The sequence below is a fragment of the Diuraphis noxia genome, unplaced genomic scaffold, assembly GCF_037042655.1.
Source record: "Diuraphis noxia isolate RWA-SAM2 unplaced genomic scaffold, SU_Dnox_SAM2 contig0003, whole genome shotgun sequence".
In the NCBI taxonomy this organism is placed as follows: domain Eukaryota; kingdom Metazoa; phylum Arthropoda; class Insecta; order Hemiptera; family Aphididae; genus Diuraphis; species Diuraphis noxia.
Genome location: NW_028301713.1, coordinates 19,017,304 through 19,045,245, shown reverse-complemented (window position 1 = coordinate 19,045,245; position 27,942 = coordinate 19,017,304). Strand labels below are relative to the sequence as shown.

The 27,942-nt window shown below is 30.4% G+C and overlaps 5 protein-coding genes and 1 pseudogene across 5 annotated transcripts; 3 read left to right on the top strand and 3 right to left on the bottom strand.

Moving 5' to 3' along the window:
- Nucleotides 1–12,357: 12,357 nt before the first annotated feature.
- On the top strand, nt 12,358–14,546 carry LOC149056944 (uncharacterized). The gene is made up of 2 exons (XM_089223240.1): nt 12,358–13,500; nt 13,674–14,546. The coding sequence occupies exons 1-2, from the start codon at nt 12,460–12,462 to the stop codon at nt 14,040–14,042; spliced, it is 1,410 nt and encodes a 469-aa protein (XP_089079366.1). The 5' UTR covers nt 12,358–12,459; the 3' UTR covers nt 14,043–14,546.
- Nucleotides 14,547–17,057: 2,511 nt separating this feature from the next.
- On the top strand, nt 17,058–18,495 carry LOC149056943 (uncharacterized; annotated as a pseudogene).
- A 96-nt stretch (nt 18,496–18,591) lies between these two features.
- On the top strand, nt 18,592–19,462 carry LOC149056942 (uncharacterized). Its single transcript, XM_089223115.1, has 2 exons — nt 18,592–19,270; nt 19,333–19,462. Exons 1-2 carry the CDS (start codon nt 18,665–18,667, stop codon nt 19,414–19,416), a joined length of 690 nt encoding a protein of 229 aa, XP_089079241.1. The 5' UTR covers nt 18,592–18,664; the 3' UTR covers nt 19,417–19,462.
- A 108-nt stretch (nt 19,463–19,570) lies between these two features.
- LOC149056941 (uncharacterized) lies at nt 19,571–20,842 on the bottom strand. The gene has a single exon (XM_089223239.1). It carries the CDS (start codon nt 20,840–20,842, stop codon nt 19,571–19,573), a length of 1,272 nt encoding a protein of 423 aa, XP_089079365.1.
- A 1,545-nt stretch (nt 20,843–22,387) lies between these two features.
- Nucleotides 22,388–23,547, bottom strand: LOC149056940 (uncharacterized). Its single transcript, XM_089222629.1, has one exon. The coding sequence runs from the start codon at nt 23,424–23,426 to the stop codon at nt 22,761–22,763; it is 666 nt and encodes a 221-aa protein (XP_089078755.1). The 5' UTR covers nt 23,427–23,547; the 3' UTR covers nt 22,388–22,760.
- On the bottom strand, nt 23,435–25,492 carry LOC149056939 (uncharacterized). The gene has a single exon (XM_089222628.1). The coding sequence runs from the start codon at nt 25,485–25,487 to the stop codon at nt 23,538–23,540; it is 1,950 nt and encodes a 649-aa protein (XP_089078754.1). The 5' UTR covers nt 25,488–25,492; the 3' UTR covers nt 23,435–23,537.
- Nucleotides 25,493–27,942: the final 2,450 nt, after the last annotated feature.

The window sequence follows — 27,942 nt, the reverse complement described above, 5'->3', positions numbered from 1 at the left end:
ATTAATATCAATTTTTATTATACTCCAGGGAATATTGGTACGTAATGAGTTTTATTTTGTATACACTGTTTTCGTATAGAAAATGTCAAAATTTTCATTCTTATAATAATTAGTATCGCTTTGGGACTTGTGTAGAATAACATTTTAGTTTAATTTGCGACCAAAAATCATCTTTGTATGTGCTTAGAATTATAATCCGCCATGTGGTATGGCAATACCACATTTATAATGAATGTTAACTACATTTTTTATCGAATTTTATTCATTCCTATATAAAATGATTTGAAAACATCAAAATTGTCAAAATATTCTCATAAAAAGTTAAAAGTAATACATACATTATCCCCCACCCCCAATCTGAATTTTGCAATTTTTCGGGCCAATAATTAGTATCCAATTCCTGTGAATTCCTGACCAGCTTTTTATAATTCCTGGTCTGATAAAGTTCCCGGAAATTCAATTTTCCCCCAGGTGTGGCTGGGGTAACGTTACACGAGGATATTATATAAAATAATATGATATTAATCTAAATTATATTATTTTATCTAATATTTTAATATTTTTAGAGTGGGCAACGATTGGGTTTAGGGAGGGCAATGCTCCCTCTGCCGGCTGTTGGTGAAACGAAAAGTAATCCCTCTTTATTACGACCCGCTACTGCTACCCTACCCGATAGCCTGGGTTGTAAACCACATAGCGCATGGCTGTCCCAGGTTAGGTTAGCTAACTATGGTTAACTAACCTGCTCATAATGTATAACATTACGAACCCCCGCGCCACGTGGCGAACTGGTCGCTAGATTCGTGGCGGCCAGTGGACGCTTCTCGTGTTGTCGACTTTAATCAGTCATCTTGTTTATATTATCAGCTATCGCTTAAGAGCTGATAAAGCGATCATTATGTAATTGACAAGAATAAATTCTAAATATAATTTCTCATGAAAAAAAAAATTATTTATTTATATAACACTTAATTTTTTTTATATATTTTTTCATTGAAAACGACCTTAAGGTCTTTGTCAGTGCGTATCTTAAGTGGATAGTAAGGAGACTATGTAATCTATTTATCTATGTATATATAACTATATACATGATACTATCCCCTAACTCCAAGAGGTGACATATGCGGTATTTACTTCTAGTGGAGTTGGACCTATTGGAAACTGGATGACGCAATCGGACGAAAGCATGGGAAATTTGTGATCTTGTAAAACCACGCATTTTTTTTTACACTTTACTATGAATCGAATCGATAACTGTGGGAGTCACAATCAACTGCGTGAGTGGGTAACTACTACTCCACTTCGGTTCCACTTATAATTTAAGAATTTAACCCTAATAAGTTAATAGCCCTAAAAAAATAAGATATTCAAACATATCTTGGGGGGTTATCACCCTCCCACAAATACCCCGCTGGTAGGGTCCGGGGTATCATGATATTGTATTGAGCATCATATGTTTTGATAAAATGTATCAAAATTGGGAAATTTAGTAATATTCATATTTATAAATTGTATTTTATTCTATAATCTAAAAGTACCAAATAAATTTTTAAATATTATTTGTTGGTTTATGATTGTTGAAAATGTCATTTATAAAATAATAACAATCGGTGTGTGCTGCACCTAATACACTCAATCACAAAATGTAATATGAATTTATTTTTCAGTAACCTTTCATCAAACTCCAGTTAATGACTTCTGTAACAATATGATTATCCAAGAGGATTTCGTAACTTTTTTTATAAATGTAATATATGGTAAAAAATTATTTTAAGTTTAACTTAATATATTAGTATAAATATAAATTAAATTGATTTAGAAATATTTAAAATTGATTCTTGTTATATTGTTAAGTTTTTGTCAACTCCCAATGGATGTATTTTAAGTTATGGCTAAAATTTACGTACACGTTTATAGCGTTAATATTTTGAATTTTAATGATTACAATACAATGGATTTTTTTTGTTCCGCAATATGTTACAACAAAATATATACATTTATGACGATGGAGAAAAACTCTTTTATTTTTTCCTGATAATTGTTATGTAGTGACGTCCCGCTAAGACTACTAAATACGTTTTTACACGTAGATATACGTAAGTGTCCCGGGGGCATATGATTTCACCACCGATCACATTGTGTCAAACCTCGATCGCCGGTGCGAGTAGAATATCAAAATAAGAGAAAATCGTGAACCGAACGGCCGCACGAGAGTGGGATGCTACGGTATCCTAGTGATACGCCTTTACGCATTTACACAAATAGGCTATGGACACATACTTATATTATCGATTGGAGAGGAAACGCTGAGTTTAAGACTATGTATGAGAGCTCCGAATAGACTAAACGCAGACGTGAGCCACCAGAGTCAGTGCAAGCACCTTCATGCTGATACCATTCCAAATTAATCATTTGGACTTAAAATATTTTCAATCATTCTTGTTCAGTAATAGTGTTTTATTTACATTGCAAGCAAATAAATAAAGCTACAGCTATATATATATATATATATATATATAATATATATATGGCTGCATCCGAATTGCGTGCGGAAAAAAAGAACTATGTTTGACAACAACCGAATTGCGTGCGCGGTTTTTTCGAGACACAGCCGAATTGCGTGCGTGGTTTCTTCATGACAGAGCTGAATTACGTGCGTATATTTTATTTAAAGACAACCGGTATCGTAATATCTGTATCTGATATGATAGCTATATATGGGTATTATCATATGGTATTATGTACTATGCAGGGAATGGGATTTTTCGGCAATAAGATATAAGCTGATAAATAATATTAAACGATCTATATTCTATATGCATCAATTTCAAAATAAAATGTTAACTCGTTTGGAATTTATTGAAATTTTTTGCTACTCATATAAAATATTTCAATATAATCGTTTTTACGAGATACCTAATAATTTTATTGTATTATCACTTGAATTAATATTGTTTTAATAATTTGTATTCGAAGAATAAATGTATTCTTTAATTATTTAGTGTAAATAAATCTGGCACACTGTGCGGCATCAACACTGTATCTCGCACGCAACTCGGTTAGGTTAGGTTCGCCATCTGTCCAGCAAAAAATGAGCAAAAAAAAAATATAAATATTGTTTACAAAGAAGTATTATAATCTTAATAGAAATATGTACAGAGATAATATATAAATTAATAAATAAAAAAGGTACAAAATATAAGAAAATATTAGTTTTTTCATCCTCATTTTTTTATATAAAATAGTTGAATACCTCCTGGGTTATTTTTTCCCTGGACAACGCCGAGTAATTCAGCTATCTATTTATATGTATAAAAATATACTGCTAGCATAATCAAGGATTTTGTATTGATTGATTATATTTATTCACCGTTAGTGGAATTAAGTAAAAATGGAAACTTGGTATAACTTTAATACCTTAGAGTTAAATCATAAACTTACGTACAAACAGCACCAAGTCCGCGATCTACCGCAGGTAGATTGCCTACCTGATAATATTATACTTCTGCAAATCAGAATTTTTATTTCAGGTAATGGAAAAGTTAAGATAAGTTTTGAAATCCATACACCGATTATTAAATAACGAATTGAACAAAAATTGAGTCATATAAATTTAGTACATTTAACGGGCAACGAAGTACACGGGATCAGCTAGTACTATATAAACAGAACAGTAAAGACACATTTTTAACCACACCAGAATAATTCAATACAATTTATTCAGTCAGTTCGAAGTCTGAAAAAAGTGGGACGAGAAATTTAAGGTTTACTGCAATGTAAATCCAAATTTATTTATTTATAACCTAACTATAGGCGCAAATAAGTTTTTTAACGTATTTTAATTTTATTAAGCGCATTCGAGGTTTTTGCATATAGGCGCATATACGGTATTTAGGCGCAAACACGGCCCTTCCAAAAATCTAACCAGCTTGACTCACGTAGATTTTGAATTCTTATTAAGTTAAGTTTCACCGATCATTTCAAAAAAAGATACACATTGGATATTGGCAATACCTGCTAAATTGCGCCTTGCAATTACCTTGAGATATTTGGCCACATGTGATAGTTTTAAAAGTCTCCACTTTTTATTCAAAGTGTCCAGCGAAGTTATATCTAAAATTGTTCCTGAAGTCTGTACGGCCTTAAATACAGTTCTAAAGGATCATTCGAAATTCACATTCGAAATAAACAAATTACAGAAGTCTGTTCAAATATACCAACCAACATTTAAAAAAAATGTACAACTGAAAATGTTTTAAAACGTATGACATTTTGTTTATCACAAAATGGACATCATTTTGAACATTTATTTTTTAAAAAGCGGGTAAGTGGGTACCGCTTTGCTGTACATTAGGGGGTGGGGTTGACCTCTGACTAGGGTAGGTTAGATTTGAATGCAATGATAGGTATCATTGTATACGAAAAACGATTCTGAACGGAGATGATTTGTCGGTCTAGGATATATATTATAGATAATTAAAAATTTTCAAATCTTTGATTTAAAAAGAAAATTTTGTATAAATTTCTAGCTTAAAATAATTTGCGAATTTTCGTAATTTTTACGTATTTAGTCAATATTTAAACTTCAAATGCTAATAAAAATAAATTGTGCCTACGTATTTTTATAATTTTTTAATTACTATAAGAATAACTTATGAGGAACTTTGTATTCAATTTTCAAGTATTTTGATAGGGCCAAAAAATTTTATCAACCGTTCAAAAAAATTTTTCAGAAAAATTGAAAATTTCAGTTGTCTATTAATATCTCAAAAAAGTCAAAATATTTTTAAAATTAAATCATGTAAAGAAAATGACAATCTTAATAACTGATAAAATTTTCACGTATCTACGACTTATACTTTTTGAATAATAACAAATATTTAAAATCGTTTCAGGATAAATCGTTATCGTAACGCTATTTCGTAAAAATTTAAAATTCAAACGCACCTCAAATTATTCCTATAATGACGCTTTGAGATTTCTCTATAGCTACTTGAAGGAAAACTTATGGAAAACTTAGTGTTGTATTCTTAATCCTTAGTTATAAACACAACAATTTTTATGATTTTTCAGCTTCAAAATTACTTGCAAATTTTCGCATTTTCGACAGATTTCGTAAAAATTTGAACTATAAACGATTATAAAAAAAAATTGTGCCTATGTATTCTTATAATTTTTTAATCACTATAAGACTAACTTATGACAAACTCTGTATTAAATTTTCAAATACCTATTTTAATAGGGCTAAAAAAATGTTACCGACACTTCAAAAAAAAATTTCTGAAAAATTGAAAATTTCAGTGGTCTATAAATAACTCAAAAAAAGTCAAAAAATTTTGAAAATTAAACTGTATATAGATAATATTAACATAAACATTTGGTGAAAATATTTCAAGTATTTACAGTGATGAGTTTTTGAATTATTACCATATAAAAATATCGATTTGGTCGAAAACTGGTTTTGCGTAAAAATTCCCGTTTTTCTGTCATTTTTAAGTTTTTTCAGATGTTATAGGTGTATTTTGCTTACCAACAATTATATTTTTACTCAAATTTTGTTGAAACTAGAAGAAGGCCTGCTTTGATATGTATGGTTCAAAAAATCTGTTGATGGTGTATAAAATCTTTGTGCATTTAATGAGGTATTTGAATGAGAAGAGAAGGAGTTCATATTACGTAATTTTTCGATGTACATACCTTCGATTTCATACATAAATACCTCTCGTTCATTTTCTGGCAATTTCCTTATTTTTTTCGCTAACATTTTACCAAACAGATCATATTCATCATCATCTTCTTACTAGCTCTTTTGGTAATTGCATTTTTTAACATATCAAATGCATCCTTCATTCAGTTTGCTGCCTCTTGAAGCTCAGGTGGAGCACCACGACGTCGAATTGTAGGGTTTGGCCGTGAAGTCGTTGGGTTTGGTTGTTCAGGAACTAGTGTACTTGTATTAATCGTATTCTCTGTTATTATATTTTCTATTATATTCGCTCTATCCTCAGTTACCACACTTTGATTTTCTTCATCGTTTTCAGAGCCGATTTGCACGCTTTGACTTTGTTCGTCAGGTACATAAGACTAAACAAATCAAAAACAATTATATTATATTCTGAATGTAGCGATAAATTTATTGATTTTATAATGAAGTGTTTATTTTGTGTGTCTATCTACACGGTTTAGGGAAATACAAATGCTTTGATTTTTCATTTTCCAATGACTGTACAGCCTTGTGGTATCCAATTGTCCCCTGTTTATATTATTTTTTACAGATGCCGTCTACAAAAGAAGAACGGCTAAACGTGGAAAAAGGATTCCGTGGAAACTTTCCACATGACATTGGAGCCATGGACGGAAAGCACATCGTAATTCAATGCCCTGTTCATTCAGGATCGGATTATTTCAATCATAAAAGATCATTCAGCATTGTACTTTTAGGTATAGTAGACAGTAATTATCAGTTTATTTTCACTGACATCGGGAGCCAAGGAAGTATTAGTGATAGAGGCGTATTATGGAATAGTGTATTATGGCAAAGAATTTCGGAAAATACTTTGAATATACCAACACCGTGTCCTTTGCTTGGGTCAGGCGAGCCCTTGCCTTATGTTTTTTTATGTGACGGTGCTATTGCGCTAAGTACGCACATCATGAAGCCTTATCCGGGAAATCATGAATTTGGATCTGATAAACGATTATTTAATGAAAAATTATCTAGTTCACGTGTGTTAGTTGAAAACACTTTTGGGATATTGGCATCAACATTTCGAGTATTTAGAAAACCTATTGGCTTAACCCCAGAAAAAGTGTCACTTTTGACTATGATATGCATATTACTACACAAATTTATCAGAAAAAGTAATTCTATTCATATTTATGCACCACCAGGGACATTCGATACGTATGATGACAACGGTACTTTGATTCAAGAGGGATCATGGCGACAGGACGTACAGGATTCTTGCGCAATTAGGTCTTTAGAAGTAGTACCTCATCGACCAACAACAAATGCTATTAAGATTCGAGAAGCATTTACTGCATACTTTTACAATAATATGTAATATAAAATACCTAATTCGTTTATTATAATATAATTTATTTATAATTAATAATATATTTTATAATTTATTTATTTTTTATAACGATTGAGTTACAGCCGTTTCTGCACGAAGAATTGTAAGCTAATTTTTTTTTTTTTTTAACAAAAAACTGTATGTAGAATTTTTATTCAAATATTATTGTTTAATGTGATCGGGCGGTAAATATAAAAAATGGTTAATGAAAACGGATTGAAATTTTTCTAGTGGTATAAATGGTTAATATATTTTTATTAAAAATAAATACAGATAAAAAAGAAATGCTGAGTAATTTATGGTTGATAAAGAATTTTATAAGACTTCTGAGTATATGACTATTTTTGTTTTATCTCCTGTTAAAATTAAAATCATAAGATGATTCGGGTCCCCAGTTTGAGAAAATCCCACGTATAATTGTCCATGTGAAAAGCACTCGAAGATCTACGCCAACGTACTTGAATGTTTGACCTTGAGCTTTGTTTATCGTAATCGCAAAAGAAACTTTAACCGGGAATTGAAGCCGTTTGAAAGAAAACGGCAAGTCAGAGGGAATAATGGGAATTCTTGGAATAAATGCAATTTCTCCTTTTGTTGGTTCCTGTAAAAATTACGGCTCCTATAATATTATTTCGCAATGATTTTATTTGTAATCTTGTACCATTACATAAGTTCGGTGGTTGAAGATTACGTAATAATGTAATTAGAGCACCGATTTTTAATTTTAGCTTATAAGGAGGAAATCCCAAAGGAGAAAGAGAATTGAGAAATTCTTGTGGATAACGAATAGCATCATCTGTTGATGTAATTGTATCAATAGATAGATATTCACGCTAGTATCCATCGAATTTTAAAAGGATGATATCATTGATTTCTCCTGCTGTTACATTTCTCTGCGAGATAAAAGCTCTTTCACATAACCACTGATAATATTTATTGAACAGATTAAAAATTTCAGGATAAACTGTAGAAATTTACACTTCCCCGGTATTGATCACCCGTCCAATCGTGTGATTGACAGAAATGTAACCATTTTCATTTTCTAAAGTTTCATTTCCAATTTTCAACAACTGTGCTGGAAAAATATCGTCCCCTCTGCATAAATAAACTCTCATGTTTGTTCACAAATAAAGTTTTTCAACATTGTTCCATATAGGGGAAGATTTTAAGAAAGCATTAACGACATCAGCTCAAGTGCCTTTAGGGATCACTGGTAAGGTTTGACGGAAATCACCAGTGAAAACAAATGTTATGCCACCCATAATGTTATTATTACACTTAAGATTTTTTAATGTTCGATCAATTGCTTCGATATGTAATCTGTGACTCATTGTACACTCATCCCACAAAACAAATGAGGGTTCTTGTAGAATTTTTCCAAGAGGGCCATTTTTACGAATCGGACAAACGTATTCTGTATCAAATAATACATTTAACAGTAACTTGAAATTCGAGTGATAAGTTCTGCCGCCACTAAGGAGAGTTGCTGCTATACCAGATGAAGCTACTGCTAATGCAACTTTACCTGAGGATCTAATTTGAGCCAACAACAATTAATTAGGAATTAACCCCTGTACCACCCAGAGCATCTGAAAATAATACTCTTCCTTGATGATTCATTCACTTTCTGTAATAGCATTAAAAGTATAAAAAATCATCTACTAATTTTAGTAAATTGATTTCTACAAATTCTTGTAATCAGTTATCATCGAAAGAACGCAAAATTGAGAATTACAAAGAATCAGATGCATTTTCATTTCGAACAGGTGAGTTCATTCCAAATTAAGTTAAATATTTTTAAAACAGACAAACAACTTTATCTTCTATTTCATTCAAACCTCTATTAAATATTTCATCAGAAAAAGTGAAATGCAAGTCATTTAATCGAGTGCGCTCTGTATGAAGAATATCTTCACAAAATCATTTCTGAACTGTTCCCACAAATATTGAGGTTAGGTTTATATTGTACAATGTAAACATTAAATTAGGTGCTAGACAACATTATGAGTATTAAGTACAATGTGGATTATTTATAAAGGTTTATAACGTTAAAATATAGAGGTACAGCATTGGCAGTGAGGGAAAGATGAAGAGAAAAAATAATAATAAAAAACAAAAAAAATAATACAAAGTTAAAATAGATACAGATACAAATACAAATACAAATGTCAGATAAGGTTATACAATTTGGTTATTTTAAGATACATTATGATTTTGACAGTATTTTCATGATCGGGTCCAAGTGCTTCATATAGATGCTCAGGTATGCTTAAGGCTGTTCTGGTGTCTGCGTAGTTTCCACAGTATAGGAGGAAATGTTTGACAGTTAAAGCTACCCACAAGTTGTACATAGGTCAGGGTCTTCTCGTCTCATGAGGTGACGATGTGTAAGCCAGGTATGTCCAATTCTTAGTCTATAGATTACTACTTCATGACGTCTTGTGGTAAAGTAAGTTGGCCAAGGGTTAATGGAGAATAAACCTTTTTATATACCTACTACCATTTATATACTCAACATTTTCATACACTTTTATACATTAACTACTATATTATTTCTTTAAGTAGATAATATATATATATATATATATACAACTTCACAATAAGCTTTATACGATGGTCACAATAGATCCAAAGGAGACGTGACAGGGCCTTATAGTAAAATTCTTACATAAATACCCCAAAAATTGTGTAACAACTCACAATACTGTCACTGCTCGAGTTGCGTCCATCGTTGTTCTGCTAGCTGTCCTGACTGCTCTAGTTGCATGCTACGTAGATTCTCTTTTTCCCCAGAGTTGCTGGAAGGTGATCAGACCTCCAAACGTAACTCTTGGGTGAGTTGCCTCCGTGAAGTTGAAAAGCAAAACATATTCAGCTTCCCGTTGAAAGAAAATTACTGCTGACTGTGCAAAATTTGTAGCGTCCCACCATACAGGCGGAAGAACGACTGGTGTTGAGGTAGATGGGTTGAGTGAAAAAAGTATAACAACTTTACTTGTGATTAATTATTATATATTTCTTTGATTGTGATGTGAATAAAAAACTATTAATGAACAAGAATGATTTAAACAGAAATATTCTAAGCCAAAATGATTAATTTGGAATGGTGTCTGGTGTGAAGGTGCTTACTCTGACTCTGGTTGCTCACGTCTGATTTTGGTCTAATCGAGGATCTCCTATATAGTCCTACACTCTGTGTTTCCGCTCCTATCGATAAGATAAGTATATGTCCATGGTCTAATTGTGCAAATGCATAAGTGCGTATAACTAGGATACCGTAGCATCCCACGCTCGTAAGGCCGTTCGGTTCACATACTGCTATTCGTGACACACGCGTAATCTCAATAAACTCGATGCCCTTATTAGGTATCTAAATGATATCCTGCCAAAACGATAATTACGTACAATGAGTTTCTCTTAATTTGATATTCTACTCGCACTGGCGATCGAGGTTTGAAACAATGTGAACGGTGGTGAAATCATATCAAGTTTCATATTAGTTATCAAGATTTTTGATCAAGTAAAATGCATTTATAGATGGATAATTACATCATTATAATTTCAAGAACATCTCATAATAAAAATATGGTATAGGTTAGAATATTTTTAAATATTTTAACGAAGAAACTCGACGACTGAAAAACAACATAGTAATAATATAATATCAACTGTTTAAATAATAAGTAGGTATTGCAAATTAAATATGCCGCTTTGTGTCCGTTGTTACATTTAATACAGATGTACAATCGACATTGTAGACGTGGCCTAGGAGAATATATGGTATAGAAAAATATTGTTTTCGAAAAAATTAATTTTTATCGAAACGTTGAATAGCATCTAAATAATATAAATTTTCATAAATATGTTTATGTTAGTATTTCTATACAATATACATTGAATACATGGTCTCGATAATATTACTCTTTTGAGACTAAATTTAAATTTTCTCTTAAATTGTATGAATTCAAATAATCAATTTAAAAAAATAGTAAAACATCGTAAATTAACATAATATCATATATAATGCCGATATGTTTTATAAGTTTTCATTTTTTTTACCAAGCAAAAAATTATTCACTGAAAATTCTGTAATTTTAATTTCAAGTAGTAATCATCGGGGAATTGTTGGTATTTATTCGATTATTTATCATCGAAAACTATTATTAGCGATGAAATAGTTTTAATTTCTTTGTTTTTTAAGTAAATCGTATTAGATTAGTTTTTATTAGCTTCTACCAAAAGTTAATACAGCTCGAAAAGACGAAAAATAAACGAATAACATGAATATTAAGGTGGAATATAGATTTGAATAAGTACCTAATACTAAGAAACTTGTAAATTAATATTGTTTTTTAATATGATTTTGAACAAAATGAATACACTGTACTTCAATGAATAATATACGGATTGTGGAACCACTTTTCGAAATAATGTTAAAATTTTTTTTCAAATTCAAATAAAAAATTGCAGATTTTGGTGGTATTAACGCATTTTGTAAAATAAAACAAATTCAAAATCATAAAAAAAATTAAAAAAAAAAATCGTCACGTTTTCTCGATTTTTTATAAAGTACTTTACAGGTGGGTTACTGTAATGGATGATATTAAATTTTAATTCAATGATATAATATCATTGTATACGAAACACGATTCTGAGTGGAGACGGATTGTCAGTCTAGGATAATAATATATGTTATACCATGTTGATAAAATTGTTGTTATTTCGAAGAAAAAAAAATAAAGATACTTATAACTAAAATAAATTCCAAATTAATGAAATCAGATTCATTATGAACCTAACAACCCACCTCAATCAGTCATTCAAAGTGGGTGTATACAATTTATTATAAGGTATGAATATTGATATAAGTCAGTAACGACATTTACTGTTAATATTATAGAATATAAAGTTTACGCTAGGTCAGGTTACAGAAAGATATTATCGCGGTCGGCCACGGAAAAACTCGAAATACACCATGCAATCATACAAATTTATTAAAAAGTTAATTAAAATATTTAATGTATTAAAAAATTTGAAATAAAAACTATCCTATCTTTTAAGTTGGACCAAATTACACGCGGTGTAAAAAATTTCATCAAAATCGGTTAAGTGGTTTAGGAGTCCATTGAGGACAAACATTGTGACACGAGATTTATATATATTAAGATGACGTGTTATGGAATCGAATAAATAATAAAAGTAATATTGAGTATAGAAATCGAAGTTGAGAATAAAGGTATTTAGAAAATAAAATATATTAAATAAATAGTTGAATAAATAAATAAGAATAAATATTAGAAAGTTATTGAGGGAAGAATAAATGTTATTTTTATGAAATAAATAAAATTATTTTTCAAAGTTTAAATGAATAAAAAATATATTGATGAATAAAAATTCAGGGGAAATACAAGATATTTTGACAGGAAGCATATTAGTAACATCTGACGACGAAACTAGAGACGTAGGTGTTCAAGTAGACAACAACGAGGGGGCTGTAGTAGTCCAAACAAAGACAAATATCGTTAAAACAGAACAAACATTAATTAATTTAGATATACCAGAAGAGTATAAATATTCACAAGATTGTGATAGGGAAAAATATTTAAGAGCAGTTAAAGATAAAGAATTTTTAAATTTAACTTTTAAGTCTTTAAGTCCAGCAAGTGATAGTGATAGTACAATAAAGAAACGAACAGGTTTACGAACTGACAAAGGGGTAGTACACGTACAATTACCAAACATAACTCGAACGAAAAAAATAAAAACAATGGCTGAAATGGATATAGATAAAGCCACAGCTTTGATTCCGGTGTGTACAGGAGTAAAGAATGTATCAGAATTTATTAATACATGTGATATCGCGGTAAAATCGGTAGATAAAAGTAATTTACCATTATTAATAAAAATAATAAACTCGAAATTAGCAGGTAATGCATTAGAGGCAACAAAATATAGAGACACAGAAAAATGGGAGGATATAAAGTCAATTTTAAAGGGAGCATTTGAACATAGAGCATCTGAGAGAACGTTAACAATAGGATTAAATTTCGCACGTATGAAAGAAAATGAGGACGTAACCAGTTTCGCAGGACGAGTTGAGGAATTATTTTATAAATTATGTAAGGAAGGTTCGAAAGATATGACAGAAGAGGAAAGCAAAGTATATAAAAAACAACTTAAAAATCAAGCATTAATAATTTTTGTAAACGGTTTACCGAAACATTTAAATTTAGCACTTAAAGCTAGGGATCCAAAAACGTTAGAAACTGCTATGCAATTCGCAAAAGATGAGGAAATGGAACATAATGCTAACTTACAAATGGAAAAATTACAAAAAGATTTAGAAATACAAAATTTAAACGGAAATAGTTTACATCGGGAAATAATTTCAAACAAAATAATAATAGTCAAAATTTTAATCGCGGTAACAATAACTATGGTGGTCAGAATAACGAATATAACAATAATAATAATAATAATTTCAGACGTAGTAACGGTTATAATAATTATAATCGAAGTTTTAATCGTGGCGGATATAACGGGTATGGACGACAAAATTTTGCTAATAATAATAATCAGCGTTATAATAATCAGAATATGACAACTAATAATAATAATAATAATAATAATAATATTAATAATAATGCATGTTATAATTGTGGAAAGAATGGTCATTTAGCAAGAGATTGTAGATTACCAAGGCAAAACAACGATAGACAGTTCGGTACCAATAATAGGCAACAAAATGCAAATAATAATACGCGTACAATTAATAATAATAATGGACAACTACATTGTAGCTATTGCAATAAAGTGGGACATGAAATTGTAAACTGTTATACTAAATTACGTAATGAAAGGAATAATTCTAATGTTTCAAAAAACTCGATGGTGCCAACTCAGGGCGTCAGGTTGGTGCAGGAAATAATAGATGCAGAATCGCCATTAAACAATGTTTACATGTAACAACCGTAATATATAATAATCACGTAACAGTAGAATCACCTAATTTTAGTACAAAAACAATTAAGTTATTATTAGACACAGGTAGCGATTTAAATATTGTTAAAATAAATAAATTAATAGGCAAAACGGTAATAGACGAAAATCAGAAAATATATTTAAAAGGGATAAATGAAAAAATAGTACCGACTATAGGAAAAACTAAAATTAAATTAATAATTGATAAAAAAGAATTTATAACAGAATTTCAAGTAGTGAATAAGCAATTTCCGGTTGAAGGCGATGGCATTTTAGGACATACATTTTTAGTAGATAATAATGCAGTTATAGATATTGCAAATAATATTTTAACAATAAAAAATAATAATGAAATAAATGATGATAAAATATGTTTTAGTTTAGAACCTAGAACGGAAACAATAGTATCGATTAACATTGCAGATAAAAACATGAATAATAAAAATATTTTAATAAATAAGCAACAGTTATCAGCAGATGTATATTGTGCTAATATAGTCAGGGACGGGAAAATTATAATAAGTGTGTTAAATATATCGGAGGCAAGACAGGATATAAAAGTAGGTCAAGTTAATAGAATATCATACGAATACGACATTGACACTGACATTAATGAAATAAATAATATACAAAATAATAATGAACGCGTAAATAAAATAAGGAATTTAATTAGGAGCGATCATTTAAATTCGGAAGAACGCGAATCGATAATAAAAATTTGTGAACAATATGCCGACATATTTCATTTAGAAAATGATTATTTAACAATAACAACAGCAGCGGAACACGTAATTAAAATACCTAAAGACACTCCACCTATTCACAAACGACCGTATCGTATCCCTTTTTCACAACAAAAAATAATTCAAGAACAAATAGAACAAATGGAACGGGATGATATTATAGAAAAATCTATGAGTCCTTTTAATGCACCACTATTATTAGTAAAGAAAAAATCTGATGCGTCGGGAAAAGAAAAATTTAGAATAGTTATAGATTTTAGAGCATTCAATGATGTAACTATAAATGAATTTCACCCTTTACCAAATATTACGGAAATATTAGATCAATTAGGACAGTGCCAACTCTTTTCCATAGTAGATTTAAAGAGTGGGTACCACCAAATTTCGTTATCTAAAGATTCTAGGGAACTTACAGCTTTTTCGACAAGTCAAGGACACTATCATTATAAACGTATGAGTATGGGACTTGCGTCCGCACCAAGTACATTTGCTAAGGCTATGGCTAATGTGATGGCAGGTTTAATAGGTATAAATGTATAAAATGTCTCGTATATTTAGATGATATAATTATATATGGAAAAAATTTGAATGATCACAATAAAAAATTAATCGATGTATTCGAACGATTACGTATTCATAATTTAAAAATAGAACCAGATAAATGCGAATTTCTTAAAAAGGAATGTTTATTTTTAGGTCATATAATTTCAGAACATGGAATTAAACCAGATCCAAATAAAATTACTTCAGTTATGAATTTTCCGACACCGAAAAATATTAAACAAATTAAAAGTTTTTTAGGACTTAGCGGTTACTACCGAAAATTTATAAATAATTATAGTTCTATAGCTAATCCGATGACAAATCTTTTAAAGAAGGATGTAAAATTTAATTGGGATGACAAATGCCAACAAGCTTTTGATAAATTAAAAACAATACTTTGTTCAGAACCAATTTTGCAATACCCAGATTTTACAAAAGAATTCATACTTACAACCGATGCTAGTGGTAAAGCACTAGGGTCAATTTTATCACAAGGCAAAATAGGGAGTGACTTACCAATTTCTTATGCATCACGATCATTAAACAAATCGGAATTAAATTATTCAACGACAGAGCTAGAATGTTTAGCAATAATATTCGGAGTAAAACAATTTAGACCTTATCTATATGGCAGAAAATTTATAATATTTACTGATCATAGACCATTATCATGGTTATTTAATTTAAAAGATCCATTGTCCAAATTAGCGAGATGGCGTATTGAACTTGAACAATATAATTATGAAATTAGATATAAACCGGGAGTACAAAATTCGAACGTAGACGCATTAAGCAGAATGTATAATATTAACGAAATTAAAGAAGAAAGTTACGCAACATTTTTAGAAAAATTCGAAACAATAATGATAACAAATAAAAACGTAAAAGAAGTACACGGTGAATTATTAGAATCGCCAAGCGAGTATCATATAGTATCAGAGATAGAAAAATATTATAATTTTATATCAGGAATTAATTACGAACTAAAGAAAAAATTTGGGAAGGATAAAATATTAAAAGCAAATAAAGACTTAGGCGATGTCGTAAAGTTTAAACATGAAGATAGGTATATAATATTTTTAATAACAAAAACTAAAGAAAAACAATTGACAACATATGAAAATATGCATTTAGCATTGTTAAATTTAAAATATTTTTGTCAGAAACATAATTTATGTAAACTAGCTATGAGTCAACTAGGACGAAAAGATGGATTAGAATGGGCTAAAATGAGATCGATGATTCGATATGTATTTCGTAATACAAATATAGAAATAATAATTTGTTCTAAATTACAATATATTAAAGAAGAAAAATTAATAATTTTTAAACAATTTCATGATTCTAAATTAGGGGGGCACGGTGGAATACACAGAACATTAAAAAAGATAAAAAGACAGTAGGGTAAAAAAGCCACTACTGGAACCACCGCCACCGCCAACACCACCACAGCCACCGCCACCGCCACCACCACCACCACCGCCTTCGCCACCACCACCACATCCCACCGCCACCACATCCCACCACCACCGCCACCGCCACCGCCACCGCCACCACATCCCACCGCTCCTTGCCCAGCCATAGGTGCCGCCGTCGGTACACCGCTCCCCGTCCCGCCACCACATCACACCGCCACCACATCCCACCGCCACCACAACACAGTGCCACCAAATCCCACCGCTCCCTGCCCCGCCATAGGTGCCGCCGTCGGACGTGACCTAACCCACGGTATACATATATAAAACACTCATATTAGGTATACTTGATATAGTCTCCCACTACAGAACCGTTTCCCCACTATAAGTTATTATCCTCACCATACTCGAAACAATTAGTTAATAATTCAGTGTATGAACATTCAGTCTTAGTTTTGTTTTAACAGTGTCAAGTCGCGAGTTTTATAACAGTGTTATTATGGGTGGATCAATCAGTGAAATGAATCGGTTGTACAAATATGTTGCGCCTACATCTCCGACTGAACTTATCGATTGCACTAATTTTACAATAGATTTTGAAAACCGTAAATTTTTAAACGTTGGTTTCGATTCAAAAGATGAGTTCAATATCATCGTGCAAATAATTACACCGTCGCGCTATCTAAATATTTCTCCAGACTTCTTGAGGCGTATTTACTCAGTGATGGGCCATGTTTTATCTTACATTCTGGATACTACTGTACGTTATAAAAAAATTATTTTTTTGGAAGATGAATTTGTTTTGCTCACGAGTATGGTATATAAGGGAGATAATGTCTTGGTCATGGAGTCTAAACAAATAGACGGATGTAGAACTATATTAAATCGAAGAGATCTTATGACAATATTCAAGATTTAGAGAGCACAATTCTTGAAACCATAACAATGAAAATCGCCATCACACGACCTATTATTTTAAATCAAATCGATCAAATAACCGACTTCCTTAAAACCGATTTTAATGTTGATAAATCAGCGAAACTTGAAGAAGTAGTTTCAATAACAAAAGGAATTCATGCCGAATTAATCACAAGCCATATACCGAAAAACAAACAGAGTTTCATACATCAGATAAAATTACTCGCAACTGAACAGCTGGCAATCAAATGGATGGAAAAGCTGAATAACTCTATAAATGTATGAAAATTTATTTAAATATTTCGATAGTTAAAATTTTCGTATCATGATTACTTATTTTTATTACAGAATAAAACGGAAGCTTTTAACGTTGACATATCGCCACCAAGATACTCAATTTTGTCACCGTCGATTATACATGACGAAAACGATTTATCACAGTCACGGGTAATTTAAAAATTAAAAAAAATATTTTTCTCGAGTTAACCGTTATTTTATTTTTAGGGTGCTGACGAGGAAAGGGGGTTTCGAGAATACTTTTCAACACGTTCGAGTTTACCAACGAGGGCACCAATTCGGAAAATCAAACCTATGGTAATACACACATTATTTACTTGATAAACGGATATTGATAAATTTTTATTACAGGCTGTTGACGAGAACGATGGGGCGACTTACTTTAACAGATTTTCACCATCCCCACCATCTTTGTTTGACTAAACAGACGGCAAGTCTCAATCAACTCAGAGGAATACGAAATTAATTTTTTATTTAATAATATCTTATTAATGATGATAATAAATATTCTTTATATCATAACATGTGTGTTATTCATTTCGTTATACATATCCCCACCATAAAGGATAGAGTAGGGATTAATCCCCGCTCCACACGGCAGCACTGCATAAAACGTGTGACACGAGCATAGGTCAAGTCAGTCGTAACCCGCTCTTCAAGAAGTGACAATTTGTGCGTTTGATCCATCATAATGGCTAGTCAACTTATCGACTGTTCGACTTTTTTCGTGGACGATAATATTTTTATAAATATAGGTCTAGATCAGGATTTTTTGTTAAATTGTGTTGTATGTATTACAAGTAACATGCAATGTGTAAAAATGAGTGTGGACTTATATGAATCGCTTAATGTATTACTTAAAAACATCAATTTTTCACTACCATCACATTTACTGTTAGAGGAGTTTAAATTGATGTCAATCGAAGAATGCAACGGCAACAACATACTGTCAATCAAATGTTTGCTTCAAGACCAGAATGTGCAGTTGACAAAAGGGAATGTTGCAAGGATCTTACAGTTAAGTGGTGCCATTGAAGAAGTTATTCAGATGAAAACAATGTACACACGGCCCACTGCATTGGATCAGGCATGTAAGATTTCAATGTTTCTCGGAAAGGAAATGCCGTTATCTAAAGATACAGCCATAACCGATGTTGAAGATTATTTGAACCGCATCGAAGTTAGGAAACTGAAAGAATGTATTCCAGTCGCAGGCACTTGCTTAATAGCAGATTTGAAAATCAAAGCACTCAAACAATTAGCAAGAGGCTGGTTATCTTATTCGGCAAAAATTGAGGTAATACAAACATATTTTTGCATATTATTTTATACTAAACAAAAACATTTTTTTTTTTTTAGCCTGAAGTCAGCAGACCTAAGACAAGAGCATTCGTAGCACGTGAAAGGGAAATAGCAAGCCGTAGATTGAGTTTTGGAAAATAATTAATTATGTAATATTTTATTGTGACTTTGGTACATAAATAAAAAAAAAAAATGTATCTAATATTTTAAACTTACATTTTTATTGTGGCTTTGGTCTATGATAATAAAAAAAACAACGTGATGTTTAAAAAAAGTATTTTTATTTACAAACTATTTACAATTTCCTTACATCACCATTAAAAGGGTTATAAGTTATAATTTGATAGTGTAAAATGAGACAATAAGCTGCAGTCTTCGCTGGAATGGCTTTGCCTGTTTCGAACTCGATGCGTAAATCAACAGTCGACGATTTTACGTTGTCGTTTTGTCGTGATAAATCTACGACTATGATTGGTACGTATTGTTCAAAAATGGTTTTTGACAGTAGAGGCTCACTATATTCTCTATCGTAGTATGATTTTTGGAAATCTGTATATGCTTTATATAAAATGGCCGTAACGTTGTTTGTGAAATCTGAACGGAAATCTTCGTATGGATACACTTCAGAATTTAGATGTATTTTAAGGTTTTTCAGGTAACAGTGATCGAATCGTCCAGACGGATTAAATAAATTATTTTTTCGATCTGTTTGAAAGCCAATTAATGCAAATCTGGGTTTCTCGAGCAAACTGCTCGATTTAACCGTCCACGAATGAGAAGTGTTCTGAGGGAGAACCGGATATTCGCACAAGTCCCAATTTCTGAACGCACACGAGAGTTGTTTACGAGAGTCTAATACTTTTAATAGTTTTATTTTTTCTTTGTCACTCACCCTGATAACCGGCATCTTCCAAATAATTTTACTCAGCTCAATCACTACTTTTTTGAGTTTTTCTTTATTGTCATTCGCAGTGGTCTCGGAAACGTACAACGCATCAGAGTCCGTAGACGATCTGTTTAAAATGATTTGTTGGTTGCAGTTGAGTAGTATTTTTTTATAATCTTCACAAAATCCTAACAAGTGTTTGAGCGGGATACAACCAGCAAATTTGTTATTTAACGTGAAATTTTTATTTTCACTGACATTCATTTCTACGTCCCAAGCAGCATTTTTTAGATTGTTCAATTCATTCGGTGTGTGTGAGCAAAACCCTTTAAGACTCGATGATATTCCAGGAGATTTTAATTTTTGTATTTCAACACCGTTAATTTCATACCGGATTTCAGAAAACAAAAACGCCAAACCATTATTTGTAAAATTAATTTCGTTCGCATTAATTTCATTCGCATGTGATGCAATATCTGCCGGTATATTTAATTTACCTTCAATATAGAGATAGCTCTCGCAGGGGAGAGTGTAAGCGTCCATATTTTGAATGGATATTCTAATTTCGTCGTTATTGGATAAAGCTGTTGAAGAATAGGGGAGGAAAGAGTGGTACTGCATTTGAGTTATTTTGCATTCATCTTCATATCCGCCGGCCACGTCCAAATACATGTCATCCATGATTATAGAACTTTTAAAGACCGTAGAAATGATAGATTGTTCTTTGTTAGTTTCTTTACAATCGGCGTACGTCTTGACGTATTAATCTTGTTAGTAGAACTGTAGCGGCTCTTGATAGCATTTCTTTTTATATAGCTGTTGAACTTAATAGCCATTTTAATGTTTAATTTGTATACGAACTGTGATTGGCTCCCCTCTTAAATTGATCAAATTATTATCTTGATCTCTTAGTACTATATTCACTTTACTTATAGACGAAGAATTAAGCCGGTAGAAAACTAAATGTTTTGGGACTTCTATGATTTTATGTCCAGGCGGCGAAGAAGGGAAAAACTCGTGTATAGTCTGGCTCGGTATACCATTACTGAATGAACCAGAAATTAGATTGCAATCTATTTTTATACAGTTAACTTTCATTATGTTGACTATCCGTTCAGATTCGTGTAGTGTCTTGGCAGAATAAACTTTATTCTCAAACCCTAATATTTTCGATATAGTAACGAGCCCTTCTAGGATTGTCAAGAAGTTGAATGGAATAATCAACACTTGATGTTTTTTGAATAATATTTTTATTTATTACAAGTCCAATAATTAATAATATTGAAAAAAATGACTAAGTTCAATTAATTTATTTAATGGTAATAACGAGATGTGACTTCTAGTGTGTTCAGCTTCCAGTCGCTAGTCGTTGGTAAGTTCGTCTGACTATCGTACGGTCTACGAGCTCCTCTCGTAGAGAAATCCCTAGTCCCTACTCCAGTGGTCATATCTATGTTACGTAACTCTCATGGCCATATATGGTGCGTGTGACTGTGGCTTGTGGTTACACGGACAGTTAACCGGATGTTCCTTATATAAAACATTGTAACACGATCTCCGTAAAACACACAATTCCTGCGTGGCCTATTTATATATAATATATTATAGAATATTTATATGAGTAGTGAGATATATAGTGTCAGATGTATTATGACTATTATTAGCACTACGCCGCTGCTCTCCAGCATTATTATTATGATATTACTACCAGGGACTCATAAGTAAATATAGATAAAGTCACAGCTCGTTACACCTCACCGCTAAAAAAAAGGTTTTTGTAGGGCTATAACATCATAGAACTACAAAAAGCTTAAAATTCATTGTTACAATTTCAATAATATGACTAGATATCAAACTATCCAGTTTACAAAGTTTACAATTATTGTTGATAATATTATAAAATTACAGATTACATATGTTTATACATATTACATATTACATATTACATATTTTTATATATATATTTTTGTTGATTAATTACAATAAATATTTTGTTAGTATAATAATTATATAATGTCATATATATTTTTACAATGATATATAAGTTTTGTTATACAATAATAGTTGATTAATAGTTTTGTTAGTTAATACATATAATATTTTCCTTTAATTACAATAATAATTTGATTAGTAAATTATAAAATTTTTTCTTAATATTATTGACCATTCATAATTATTTGTCTAAAATGATTAATTATTTTATCTTTCATAGAATAACATATCAGTGGCGGTTGGCACCCTTTCTATAAATCTGGCTAATTCCATACATATAGGATTATTTAAATTTCTATTTATCATCATATCTACTAAAAATCGTTTTATAGAATTTATTATTTTCAAAATTTCTTTATCTTCATACGGTACTAATATAGATTCATTTGCAGTTATTATATGATAATCAAAACAAGTTGTAAAATTATACCATTCTCCTTGGTTTGGATTAATGTGTGTTTGTATAGCTAAATTTATATTTATTTCTTGCAATAATTGATTGTTCCTATCCATTATGATTAATTTACTGATTCTTACTATTTTATTTAAATGTTATCTGTTTATTCTTATTTATTTATACTATTATTATTTTTATACTATTATTTTTTTACAAAAAATGACTTATGAGGTTTTCATATTTATATTTTCTAACCATGAAATCAAATATACATTTAGTTAAGATTACGTCTGTACGAGGGTCATGAGCATAAGTTAATTTATGGTTCTTTGTACATATTAATCCATGAGTTTCTTCTAGATTTAGTAATCTTCCCTTCTTATCGAAAGTTCCTACATCCACCTCGAATAATATCTGCTTAGTATCTGATTTCACTATCTGTATTACAAATTGTTGATTAAAATATTTATCATAACACGTTAAATTTATCATAGGAAATTCGATGATACCTAATTTCTTTAAAATAACCTTATCTGAACTACCGTTCCACACAACTAATATATTTATTTTATTGTCCTTTAAAATATAATTCTTAATATAATCTGCATTTAGACTGTTTACATCTGCTCTCAGACTCTTATTCAATTGGTCCAAGCAAGCATCCCATAGTTCAGTTTTACACTTAAAAATCCTACGGATCTCCTTTTGTGCCACTTGTATTTCCGAATTTTTCATTGGTCTAACTTCTTCATTCACTGGTAAATACAATGGTCTACCTTCAAGCTTCCTTATCTTATATCGGTCTAAACTGTTTGAAATTGCACCTGATATTAAAACCATACTTGTTCGATGTATCATGGAAAACTCGAAATCCATTATTACGAACGTATGTGTATTCTTTCTACAAATTTATACATATATATCATTAAACAATCAATTCTAATCTTAATTCTAGTATTAACAAATTGTTGTAATTCATTTTTTTTTTTATTTAGTTAATATTGGTGGAAAACTATTAGTAATAGATAACCTATCAGGAGTATCAGTTATTTGTTCTACTGATGTTTCTTTTTCAATTTTTACTTCACCTTCTCCACACGATTTACTTTGCACTATAGGTCCTTGTAAATCGTGGGCATGTAAATTAAGTTGTCTAGTAGTTGGCTTCCTGACATTGTTATCATAAAATGTACTATTACCCTTTAACTCTTGTACCTCATAACTAAATTTTTCATGTGGTTTTACCGATTTCCTTATTCCTCTAGTATAAGCCTTATTTACACTCATATTACACCGATACAATACATACAACATCAATATAAGAATTAATGAAAACAATAATAACCCTATTATTATATATATTAAATAATGATGATCTTCATTTAGATTACCTCTTTGGCGTTCTAGTTCGTTATCTACCATAAGTTCTATGTCATCAAGAGAATGAGCTAATTCATGAACACTATCTAACCTTAATAAATCTGTCTTATGTTTATATTTTGGTATTTCTATTGAATTAAGTTTTGGTATTTTTAATTTTAAACTTCCTATTCCCAATGTCGGTATAAAATTTATATAATATTTAGATTTTATCTCCCTTGAAGGATTTAATACTATATCAGTAGCATAGGCTCTACAATCTTGTCTTAATTTTATTAATCCTTGGTTTTTAATTTTTAATATGTGCGGCTCTTTTCCCCCTTGACATGTTATAGTTAATGTATCATTAGTAGTTGAATATATCCATGCATTAGCGTATTTTAATTTATGATAAATATTTTTTGTTATAACTATTACACCTGCCTCACAAGAATTTGGTAATATATCTGGATTTTTAAATAATGACACCTCGCATGGTTGTCGCATTGATTCATGTTGAATTGGCTGAAATTCTGGACAAATACTGAATAGTTCAGTTTCAATACAATTTAATAGTTGAGTTTCAGTAAATGTTGTAAATTGCCTTCTATTTTGAGTTATCCCTACATATTGGTATTCAGGTTTTAGCACTATGCTATGATTCAGATTATATTTATGAGGTATTGGTAAAATTTTATATAAAGTTAATTCGATTTCGGTTATTAATGGTATCCTAATAAGAAATACAATCTGCTTCCCACTATAATACACTGCCATCTTAGTTATTTTACTTAATTCATGAATTTCATTTGATTGAGTTCCCATTGGTAAATTCAAGTTTAGTGGTAATTTTAATTTAATTTGCGTTAATTGTTTTACTAATTCCCTAGGGGTAACTAAACTTGGATGCAGAACACCCGTTCTTGCGGCTGTAATGATTGCACTTATTGTTGTTGTTTCATATGAAAATTGTGTAAGCAATGCAGTAAAAATACTATGTATGCGATTGCTCAATACAAGTGTTTCTATCGTATGGGTATGATTTGCTAATTCATTTAGTTTATCATATAAAGTTCTTTGTTTCTCACCCAATTCTATATATAATTTGTTAATTTCATTTGATGCACTTCCTATTCCCTGCACAGCTGACTTTACTACTGTGGTTTGATTCTTTAATATATGCAACATATTCACATTACTAGTCTCAATTTTTTCTACTATCTCATTGGTCTCTTTGGTACAGTCATCATCACATACACCAAATAATGTTTTCATTGCAGTACCTACTATATTTATTAATCCTCGACGTCTCCTAATAGTAGCTACCGAATCCTTATCCGTATTATCATTAACAATTCTCCCAATTGATTCATACATTTGTTCCCTTTGTGATGCTATTTCCAAAAACGTGGTCTTTAAGATATTATCAAATCTTGAACATATTTCAAATTCTCTTAACCTATCTGTGCAATGATTTGTCATATTCAAAATTTCATTCCTTAACTGATTATATCTATCATCATAATTAACTAAAGGTACATAGGTGACTAATTCCCAATGTGCCCCTATAATTCTCATTTCGCCTTGATTTTCGTAGAATATACTGGTTTCGTTTTTAAATTCTTCATTATTATATGGTGGTTGTCCTTGAATGATTGTCAAACAGAATAACCTACATAAATAATGTCAACAAATAATTGTAATAATTATTATTAAATACAATCCCTTAACATGACATTCACAATTAAATATAAATCTTTATGGTAACATGTATAATGTTTACTATAGGTCATCTATACATGTCCCCAATATTTAAATATACTAATTCTCCAACTCATTTTATCCATACACCTTTAATGGTATCTATGTTCTCAATCACTTAATCATATTAAATTACATTAAAACTTATTTCACATTAATATTTGATCTCTTATTATACTACTCTTATACTCATATTAATTATATTTACTATATTTTATTATATTTTAAATGACTAGTTACAGTAATTTTACAACTCTATATCCTCCATATCTGATAACACATATGATTGATGCGTCAATTGCCTATTTCTGGTTATACGCTTATATTCACATATTGTAACTACTGTCACAACTATAACTGTCATCATAAACATCCCAAACACAACGTATACTACATAATTTACCTCATAATTGTTTTTAGTTTTATTTTCAGTTTTATTCTCTACAGTTAAATCCATTGTATTCATTTCATTATCATTTATGTTTATAGTAGTATCATATACAATATTATTTTTTGCTATTTCCGTGCTACATTCAACACTTATTAATTCATTATTCTTTGCTCTTTCGCTGGTAATACCTTCAATTTCTTGCGACTCCATTATTTCATGCGTAACTACAGATATTGTACTTGATGTATAAACCTTGGTTTTATTAATTTTAATTAAATTGGTAGTAGCGAAATTGGATTCTGTTTGAACATTGTTATTGTTATTTGTATCATTATTGGTAGTTTGATTATCAAGTTTAGTTATTGTTTCATTTAATGCATTATCTGCTTCTCTAAATTTTAGAAAGTTATATGTTATTGGCATTTTAATAGGTTCATATTTGGTATCATTTTTACTCTTTATGTATATTACGCAAGATTTTTGCATATAATATGTTAATGGTATATCTACTAGTGTTGCTAAAAACACCGGCGGATCTCTTATCAGAGTACATTTTATACGTAATGAGTCTATGTTACAATTGCTTACATTAGATAATACAATTTCATCGTCTGATTCACCCGATACATTCTTAATCGTGACATACCCATCATACTTATAATATACAGTTGTTCCCAACATAACTTCATTGATTATTTTCTGTCCTCTGACTGCCATTACAACCAATAATCTATAATGTTATATCAATTTTTAAATTAATCATTTCTCTCATACTCTAGTATATAATTAGGTTCTTGTACGAATTCCATAAAATCCATTAAAGTTTCACAACATGAATAATCTAACCAACCCCTGTTTTCTGTCATATCATGTAAAAATCGTGCAATATTTCTAGTATACTCTCTCAAGTCTCTCATCTTGGTTCTAGAAAATGGTTCGAGTAAATTATGATTTGCTGTACTTATATGCCTCAATAAACATTTTGGTAACTCATCCGGACCTAAAATATTAATACAGTGAGGTTCTCCTCCAATAGCCAATTCCAATTCCAATAAGAATTTTCTTTGTTTTTCCCTAAAATAATAATTTATTTCCCATTAATTTTTAAATATCAATTTTTTTTTTTTACTCTATTCTTCCCCTGTAATACCTATCTTTATCTTACTTCATTATGTTACTTATAATATATTCTTATAATTATATTCTATACTCTTAATATTATTTCTTTACCAACTCAGTTAATTTTACTTTATAATTTCATAATATTTTTTCACATCATTTCTATGCACAGTAACCTTATTTCTTCCCCTTTGTATTATTATATTCTCTGTATCTAATATCTCTAAAATTTCATATGGTCCCTTCCATAAAGAATTCAATTTATTTCTCTGCGTATTATCTCTTAATAATATAGAATCCTTAACATGTAATTCTTCACTATGTGCGTTAGTATCATATTTTGTTTTAGATTTTAATTTATTTTTAATTAATCTTTCCTTAGCAATTTTATGCGATTCTTGCATCTTTTGTTTCAGATCATATAGATAATCATCGTAATTATATCTGGGTTCTGGGTTATTTTTCAAATTTACTGGAATATTCAATTCTTTTCCATATAGTAATGTATAGGGTTGATAACCTGTAGATGTATGTTCTGTTGAATTATATACGAATAAAGCATAAGGTATTAACTGATCCCATGTATTTAAATCTTTATCTACATAATGTCTTAAATATTCTGCTAAAGTTCTGTGCGATCTTTCTAAACTTCCATTGGTCTGTGGGTGATACGGGCTAGTTTTTATTTTATTAATTTTTAATAATTTACATACTTCTGTAAATGTTTTGCTAAGAAAATCAGTTCCTTGATCTGTTAGTATA

What these genes read in the sequence shown, in the direction of transcription:
- LOC149056944 (XM_089223240.1), top strand. Translation starts at nt 12,460, where the DNA reads ATGAATAAAAATTCAGGGGAAATACAAGATATTTTGACAGGAAGCATA. An exon ending in TAGTCAAAATTTTAATCGCG is followed by an intron (nt 13,501 to 13,673) that starts GTAACAATAACT and finishes AATAATCAGAAT; the next exon opens with ATGACAACTAATAATAATAA.
- LOC149056942 (XM_089223115.1), top strand. Translation starts at nt 18,665, where the DNA reads ATGGCTAGTCAACTTATCGACTGTTCGACTTTTTTCGTGGACGATAAT. An exon ending in CTTATTCGGCAAAAATTGAG is followed by an intron (nt 19,271 to 19,332) that starts GTAATACAAACA and finishes TTTTTTTTTTAG; the next exon opens with CCTGAAGTCAGCAGACCTAA.
- LOC149056941 (XM_089223239.1), bottom strand. Translation starts at nt 20,842, where the DNA reads ATGGATGACATGTATTTGGACGTGGCCGGCGGATATGAAGATGAATGC.
- LOC149056940 (XM_089222629.1), bottom strand. Translation starts at nt 23,426, where the DNA reads ATGGATTTCGAGTTTTCCATGATACATCGAACAAGTATGGTTTTAATA.
- LOC149056939 (XM_089222628.1), bottom strand. Translation starts at nt 25,487, where the DNA reads ATGAGAATTATAGGGGCACATTGGGAATTAGTCACCTATGTACCTTTA.